At 58.4% G+C, this 8,922-nt stretch overlaps 1 protein-coding gene across 1 annotated transcript in view; it reads left to right on the forward strand.

Moving 5' to 3' along the window:
• LOC142481358 (intraflagellar transport protein 172 homolog) overlaps positions 1-8,511 on the forward strand; it is a 146,799-nt gene extending 138,288 nt beyond the window's left edge. Inside the window, exons 11-12 of the mRNA XM_075582826.1 lie at positions 6,931-7,022; positions 8,298-8,511. Of these exons, the coding sequence (XP_075438941.1) occupies positions 6,931-7,022; positions 8,298-8,387 (182 nt within the window). The 3' untranslated portion in view covers positions 8,388-8,511. The remainder of the gene's footprint in view (positions 1-6,930; positions 7,023-8,297) is intronic.
• The last annotated feature ends 411 nt before the right edge of the window (positions 8,512-8,922 follow it).

The raw sequence follows: 8,922 nt of genomic DNA on the forward strand, positions 1-8,922 counted from the left end.
TTCCTCCGGGAACGTGTGCAGGGGCAGTACCGCTATTTCCCCCGGGAACGTGTGCTGGGGCAGTACCGCTATTTCCCCCGGGAACGTGTGCTGGGACAGTACCGCTATTTCCCCTGGGAACGTGTGCTGGGACAGTACCGCTATTTCCCCTGGGAACGTGTGCTGGGACAGCACCGCTATTTCCCCCGGGAACGTGTGCTGGGGCAGTACCGCTATTTCCCCCGGGAACGTGTGCAGGGACAGTACCGCTATTTCCCCCGGGAACGTGTGCAGGGGCAGTACCGCTATTTCCCCCGGGAACGTGTGCTGGGACAGTACCGCTATTTCCCCCGGGAACGTGTGCTGGGGCAGTACCGCTATTTCCCCCGGGAACGTGTGCAGGGACAGTACCGCTATTTCCCCTGGGAACGTGTGCAGGGACAGTACCGCTATTTCCCCCGGGAACGTGTGCTGGGGCAGTACCGCTATTTCCCCCGGGAACGTGTGCTGGGACAGTACCGCTATTTCCCCCGGGAACGTGTGCAGGGACAGTACCGCTATTTCCCCTGGGAACGTGTGCAGGGACAGTACCGCTATTTCCCCCGGGAACGTGTGCTGGGGCAGTACCGCTATTTCCCCCGGGAACGTGTGCTGGGACAGTACCGCTATTTCCCCCGGGAACGTGTGCTGGGACAGTACCGCTATTTCCCCCGGGAACGTGTGCTGGGACAGCACCGCTATTTCCCCCGGGAACGTGTGCAGGGACAGTACCGCTATTTCCCCCGGGAACGTGTGCTGGGGCAGTACCGCTATTTCCCCCGGGAACGTGTGCTGGGGCAGCACCGCTATTTCCCCCGGGAACGTGTGCTGGGGCAGTACCGCTATTTCCCCCGGGAACGTGTGCAGGGACAGTACCGCTATTTCCCCCGGGAACGTGTGCAGGGGCAGTACCGCTATTTCCCCCGGGAACGTGTGCTGGGACAGTACCGCTATTTCCCCCGGGAACGTGTGCAGGGACAGTACCGCTATTTCCCCCGGGAACGTGTGCAGGGACAGTACCGCTATTTCCCCCGGGAACGTGTGCTGGGACAGTACCGCTATTTCCCCCGGGAACGTGTGCTGGGGCAGTACCGCTATTTCCCCTGGGAACGTGTGCTGGGGCAGTACCGCTATTTCCCCCGGGAACGTGTGCAGGGACAGTACCGCTATTTCCCCCGGGAACGTGTGCAGGGGCAGTACCGCTATTTCCCCCGGGAACGTGTGCTGGGACAGTACCGCTATTTCCCCCGGGAACGTGTGCTGGGGCAGTACCGCTATTTCCCCCGGGAACGTGTGCAGGGACAGTACCGCTATTTCCCCTGGGAACGTGTGCAGGGACAGTACCGCTATTTCCCCCGGGAACGTGTGCTGGGGCAGTACCGCTATTTCCCCCGGGAACGTGTGCAGGGACAGTACCGCTATTTCCCCCGGGAACGTGTGCTGGGGCAGTACCGCTATTTCCCCCGGGAACGTGTGCTGGGACAGTACCGCTATTTCCCCCGGGAACGTGTGCAGGGACAGTAGCGCTATTTCCCCCGGGAACGTGTGCTGGGACAGTACCGCTATTTCCCCCGGGAACGTGTGCTGGGGCAGTACCGCTATTTCCCACGGGAACGTGTGCTGGGACAGCACCGCTATTTCCCCCGGGAACGTGTGCAGGGACAGTACCGCTATTTCCCCCGGGAACGTGTGCTGGGGCAGTACCGCTATTTCCCCCGGGAACGTGTGCTGGGGCAGCACCGCTATTTCCCCCGGGAACGTGTGCAGGGGCAGTACCGCTATTTCCCCCGGGAACGTGTGCAGGGACAGTACCGCTATTTCCCCCGGGAACGTGTGCTGGGGCAGCACCGCTATTTCCCCCGGGAACGTGTGCAGGGGCAGCACCGCTATTTCCCCTGGGAACGTGTGCTGGGGCAGTACCGCTATTTCCCCCGGGAACGTGTGCAGGGACAGTACCGCTATTTCCCCCGGGAACGTGTGCAGGGGCAGTACCGCTATTTCCCCCGGGAACGTGTGCTGGGACAGTACCGCTATTTCCCCCGGGAACGTGTGCAGGGGCAGTACCGCTATTTCCCCCGGGAACGTGTGCTGGGACAGTACCGCTATTTCCCCTGGGAACGTGTGCAGGGACAGTACCGCTATTTCCCCCGGGAACGTGTGCTGGGACAGTACCGCTATTTCCCCTGGGAACGTGTGCAGGGGCAGTACCGCTATTTCCCCCGGGAACGTGTGCAGGGACAGTACCGCTATTTCCCCCGGGAACGTGTGCTGGGGCAGTACCGCTATTTCCCCCGGGAACGTGTGCAGGGACAGTACCGCTATTTCCCCTGGGAACGTGTGCAGGGACAGTACCGCTATTTCCCCCGGGAACGTGTGCTGGGGCAGTACCGCTATTTCCCCCGGGAACGTGTGCAGGGACAGTACCGCTATTTCCCCCGGGAACGTGTGCAGGGACAGTACCGCTATTTCCCCCGGGAACGTGTGCTGGGGCAGTATCGCTATTTCCCCCGGGAACGTGTGCAGGGGCAGTACCGCTATTTCCCCCGGGAACGTGTGCAGGGGCAGTACCGCTATTTCCCCCGGGAACGTGTGCTGGGGCAGTACCGCTATTTCCCCCGGGAACGTGTGCAGGGGCAGTACCGCTATTTCCCCCGGGAACGTGTGCAGGGACAGTACCGCTATTTCCCCCGGGAACGTGTGCTGGGACAGTACCGCTATTTCCCCCGGGAACGTGTGCAGGGGCAGTACCGCTATTTCCCCTGGGAACGTGTGCAGGGACAGTACCGCTATTTCCCCCGGGAACGTGTGCTGGGGCAGTACCGCTATTTCCCCCGGGAACGTGTGCTGGGACAGTACCGCTATTTCCCCCGGGAACGTGTGCAGGGGCAGTACCGCTATTTCCCCCGGGAACGTGTGCTGGGGCAGTACCGCTATTTCCCCCGGGAACGTGTGCAGGGACAGTACCGCTATTTCCCCCGGGAACGTGTGCAGGGACAGTACCGCTATTTCCCCCGGGAACGTGTGCTGGGGCAGTACCGCTATTTCCCCCGGGAACGTGTGCTGGGACAGTACCGCTATTTCCCCCGGGAACGTGTGCAGGGACAGTACCGCTATTTCCCCCGGGAACGTGTGCTGGGACAGCACCGCTATTTCCCCCGGGAACGTGTGCAGGGACAGTACCGCTGTTTCCCCCGGGAACGTGTGCAGGGACAGTACCGCTATTTCCCCCGGGAACGTGTGCAGGGGCAGTACCGCTATTTCCCCCGGGAACGTGTGCTGGGGCAGTACCGCTATTTCCCCCGGGAACGTGTGCAGGGGCAGTACCGCTATTTCCCCCGGGAACGTGTGCTGGGACAGTACCGCTATTTCCCCTGGGAACGTGTGCTGGGACTGTACCGCTATTTCCCCCGGGAACGTGTGCAGGGGCAGTACCGCTATTTCCCCTGGGAACGTGAGCTGGGACAGTACCGCTATTTCCCCTGGGAACGTGTGCTGGGACAGTACCGCTATTTCCCCCGGGAACGTGTGCAGGGGCAGTACCGCTATTTCCCCTGGGAACGTGAGCTGGGACAGTACCGCTATTTCCCCTGGGAACGTGTGCTGGGGCAGTACCGCTATTTCCCCCGGGAACGTGTGCTGGGACAGTACCGCTATTTCCCCCGGGAACGTGTGCTGGGACAGCACCGCTATTTCCCCCGGGAACGTGTGCTGGGACAGTACCGCTATTTCCCCTGGGAACGTGTGCTGGGGCAGTACCGCTATTTCCCCCGGGAACGTGTGCTGGGACAGTACCGCTATTTCCCCCGGGAACGTGTGCAGGGACAGTACCGCTATTTCCCCCGGGAACGTGTGCAGGGGCAGTACCGCTATTTCCCCCGGGAACGTGTGCAGGGACAGTACCGCTATTTCCCCCGGGAACGTGTGCAGGGACAGTACCGCTATTTCCCCTGGGAACGTGTGCAGGGACAGTACCGCTATTTCCCCCGGGAACGTGTGCTGGGGCAGTACCGCTATTTCCCCCGGGAACGTGTGCTGGGACAGTACCGCTATTTCCCCCGGGAACGTGTGCTGGGACAGTACCGCTATTTCCCCCGGGAACGTGTGCAGGGGCAGTACCGCTATTTCCCCCGGGAACGTGTGCAGGGACAGTACCGCTATTTCCCCCGGGAACGTGTGCAGGGGCAGTACCGCTATTTCCCCCGGGAACGTGTGCTGGGGCAGTACCGCTATTTCCCCCGGGAACGTGTGCTGGGACAGTACCGCTATTTCCCCTGGGAACGTGTGCTGGGGCAGTACCGCTATTTCCCCTGGGAACGTGTGCTGGGACAGTACCGCTATTTCCCCCGGGAACGTGTGCAGGGGCAGTACCGCTATTTCCCCTGGGAACGTGAGCTGGGACAGTACCGCTATTTCCCCTGGGAACGTGTGCTGGGACAGTACCGCTATTTCCCCTGGGAACGTGTGCTGGGGCAGTACCGCTATTTCCCCCGGGAACGTGTGCTGGGACAGTACCGCTATTTCCCCCGGGAACGTGTGCAGGGACAGTACCGCTATTTCCCCCGGGAACGTGTGCAGGGGCAGTACCGCTATTTCCCCCGGGAACGTGTGCAGGGACAGTACCGCTATTTCCCCTGGGAACGTGTGCAGGGACAGTACCGCTATTTCCCCTGGGAACGTGTGCTGGGACAGTACCGCTATTTCCCCTGGGAACGTGTGCTGGGACAGTACCGCTATTTCCCCCGGGAACGTGTGCAGGGGCAGTACCGCTATTTCCCCCGGGAACGTGTGCAGGGACAGTACCGCTATTTCCCCTGGGAACGTGTGCAGGGACAGTACCGCTATTTCCCCCGGGAACGTGTGCTGGGGCAGTACCGCTATTTCCCCCGGGAACGTGTGCTGGGACAGTACCGCTATTTCCCCCGGGAACGTGTGCTGGGACAGTACCGCTATTTCCCCCGGGAACGTGTGCAGGGACAGTACCGCTATTTCCCCTGGGAACGTGTGCTGGGGCAGTACCGCTATTTCCCCCGGGAACGTGTGCAGGGACAGTACCGCTATTTCCCCCGGGAACGTGTGCAGGGACAGTACCGCTATTTCCCCTGGGAACGTGTGCAGGGACAGTACCGCTATTTCCCCCGGGAACGTGTGCAGGGGCAGTACCGCTATTTCCCCCGGGAACGTGTGCAGGGACAGTACCGCTATTTCCCCTGGGAACGTGTGCAGGGACAGTACCGCTATTTCCCCTGGGAACGTGTGCTGGGACAGTACCGCTATTTCCCCTGGGAACGTGTGCAGGGACAGTACCGCTATTTCCCCCGGGAACGTGTGCTGGGACAGTACCGCTATTTCCCCCGGGAACGTGTGCAGGGGCAGTACCGCTATTTCCCCCGGGAACGTGTGCAGGGACAGTACCGCTATTTCCCCTGGGAACGTGTGCAGGGACAGTACCGCTATTTCCCCCGGGAACGTGTGCTGGGGCAGTACCGCTATTTCCCCCGGGAACGTGTGCTGGGACAGTACCGCTATTTCCCCCGGGAACGTGTGCTGGGACAGTACCGCTATTTCCCCCGGGAACGTGTGCAGGGACAGTACCGCTATTTCCCCTGGGAACGTGTGCTGGGGCAGTACCGCTATTTCCCCCGGGAACGTGTGCAGGGACAGTACCGCTATTTCCCCCGGGAACGTGTGCAGGGACAGTACCGCTATTTCCCCTGGGAACGTGTGCAGGGACAGTACCGCTATTTCCCCCGGGAACGTGTGCTGGGGCAGTACCGCTATTTCCCCCGGGAACGTGTGCAGGGATAGTACCGCTATTTCCCCCGGGAACGTGTGCAGGGACAGTACCGCTATTTCCCCTGGGAACGTGTGCAGGGGCAGTACCGCTATTTCCCCCGGGAACGTGTGCAGGGGCAGTACCGCTATTTCCCCTGGGAACGTGTGCAGGGACAGTACCGCTATTTCCCCCGGGAACGTGTGCTGGGACAGTACCGCTATTTCCCCCGGGAACGTGTGCAGGGGCAGTACCGCTATTTCCCCCGGGAACGTGTGCTGGGGCAGTACCGCTATTTCCCCCGGGAACGTGTGCTGGGACAGTACCGCTATTTCCCCTGGGAACGTGTGCTGGGGCAGTACCGCTATTTCCCCCGGGAACGTGTGCTGGGACAGTACCGCTATTTCCCCCGGGAACGTGTGCTGGGGCAGTACCGCTATTTCCCCCGGGAACGTGTGCTGGGACAGTACCGCTATTTCCCCCGGGAACGTGTGCAGGGACAGTACCGCTATTTCCCCCGGGAACGTGTGCAGGGGCAGTACCGCTATTTCCCCCGGGAACGTGTGCTGGGACAGTACCGCTATTTCCCCCGGGAACGTGTGCTGGGACAGTACCGCTATTTCCCCCGGGAACGTGTGCTGGGACAGTACCGCTATTTCCCCTGGGAACGTGTGCAGGGGCAGTACCGCTATTTCCCCCGGGAACGTGTGCAGGGACAGTACCGCTATTTCCCCCGGGAACGTGTGCAGGGACAGTACCGCTATTTCCCCCGGGAACGTGTGCAGGGGCAGTACCGCTATTTCCCCCGGGAACGTGTGCTGGGACAGTACCGCTATTTCCCCCGGGAACGTGTGCAGGGACAGTACCGCTATTTCCCCCGGGAACGTGTGCAGGGACAGTACCGCTATTTCCCCCGGGAACGTGTGCTGGGGCAGTACCGCTATTTCCCCCGGGAACGTGTGCAGGGACAGTACCGCTATTTCCCCCGGGAACGTGTGCAGGGACAGTACCGCTATTTCCCCCGGGAACGTGTGCTGGGACAGTACCGCTATTTCCCCCGGGAACGTGTGCAGGGACAGCACCGCTACAGCATGTACGTGGTAGTCTGACGATGTGCCCTCTCTCCGGGCTGTACCTTGTAGGATACCCAGTGCTGAGAAACCAGATTGAATTCAAACAGCCAGGGAAAGCTGCCAACAAGGAGGATTGGAACAAGTTCCTCATGGCAATCAAGGTGAGAGACTCATCGTGTTATTATCTTCATCATCCTCTTACCCTCCGCCTGTTATAATCCTTCTGTTACCCTACTCTGCCCCCCAGGGACTACCAACGTGCACAGAATGAGTCTCCAACCCCAAGAGCTTACACTGCACTTCTCACTATCAGCAGGATTTAGGAGTGCTTGTAAACAGCAGGCTTAGCAATAGTGCCCAATGTCAGGCAGTAGCTGCAAAGGCAAATAAGATCTTATCTTGCATCAAACGGGCAATGGATGGAAGGGAAGTAAACATAATTATGCCCCTTTACAAAGCATTAGTAAGACCACACCTTGAATACGGAGTGCAATTTTGGGCACCAATCCTAAGAAAAGACATTATGGAACTAGAGAGAGTGCAGAGAAGAGCCACCAAATTAATAAAGGGGGTGGGCAATCTAAGTTATGAGGAGAGGCTAGCTAAATTAGATTTATTTACATTAGAAAAGAGGCGTCTAAGAGGGGATATGATAACTATATACAAATATATTCGGGGACAATAAAAGGAGCTTTCAAAAGAACTATTCATCCCACGGGCAGTACAAAGGACTCGGGCCATCCCTTAAGGTTGGAGGAAAGGAGATTTCACCAGCAACAAAGGAAAGGGTTCTTTACAGTAAGGGCAGTTACAATGTGGGATTCATTACCCATGGAGACTGTGATGGCAGATACAATAGATTTGTTCAAAAAAAGGCTGGACATCTTTTTAGAAAGAAAAGGTATACAGGGATATACCAAATAAGTATACATGGGAAGGATGTTGATCCAGGGATTCATCCGATTGCCAATTCTTGGAGTCAGGAATGAATTTATTTTCCCCCTTGTGAGATATCATTGGATGATATGACTCTGGGGTTTTTTGTTTGCCCAGGTCAGACATCTTCACATCATCCGGTTCCCAGAGTTACCCCACCTCTAGCAGGAGTGGAGAGGGCAGGGCTATTTGTGGGCAAAATGAGCTCCAGCCATTTTCTTAGGGATAAAAAAAAGTAATTGTGACCAGGGCTGGATAGTGTGTGTGTGGGGTGAGGGAGAGGTTGAGGTGGGGGGGAGGAGGGGGTGAGGGAGAGGTTGAGGTGGGGGGAGGGGGAGAGGTTGAGGTGGGGGGTGGTGAGGGAGACATTGAGGTGGAGGTGGGGGGGGGGGGGTAAGAGGTCAGCAGTCCATTGCAGGCTTTGGGCTCTGGGTGTTATGTGGGGCTCTGTAATGAGCTTGTTACATACTAGATTTCTCTTTGTCTTGTCCCGTCCTCAGACCAGTCACAGCCCGGAATGCCAAGATGTCCTGAAGTTCATCAGTCAGTGGTGTGGTGGCCTCCCAAGCACCAGCTTCTCCTTCCAATGAGCTGGCCCTGCTGAGCCTCACACAGGAGAAGCCCCCAGGTAGCCTGGCCTCAGCTGGAAGACTTGTGTGCGTGTGACAGGACCTGTTCCTTGTTTTATATTTAATAAACATGTTACAAACACAAGGCCCATGCGTGTATATAATATACGTGTTTGGCAGGACCTTGCACCAATAAAGGGTGTGTGGAACAGGAAACATTTCAGTGACATTTAACTGTCCACACCCCAGCTGAAAAGGTGCTTTAACCCTTTCACTGCTAAACGGGGCCTGCAATGCTACATATACTGTATATCGGATATATATTGTGTGACACACACATTTACTTTTCTACCCCTGACCTTACACCTGCTGTACAGACTAAAGTTTCTGGATGTGTCTCTGCTATATCATCCTGGCTGGCCCTCCCCCGCCTAAAACTCAACATGGCAAAAACAGAGCTCCTCATACTTCCTCCCAAACCTGGCCCTACTACCTCCTTCCACATTACTGTTGGAACTACGATCATTCACCCAGTAGCCCAAACACGCTGCCTGCT

This window comes from Ascaphus truei, unplaced genomic scaffold (assembly GCF_040206685.1).
Source record: "Ascaphus truei isolate aAscTru1 unplaced genomic scaffold, aAscTru1.hap1 HAP1_SCAFFOLD_257, whole genome shotgun sequence".
Taxonomy (NCBI): domain Eukaryota; kingdom Metazoa; phylum Chordata; class Amphibia; order Anura; family Ascaphidae; genus Ascaphus; species Ascaphus truei.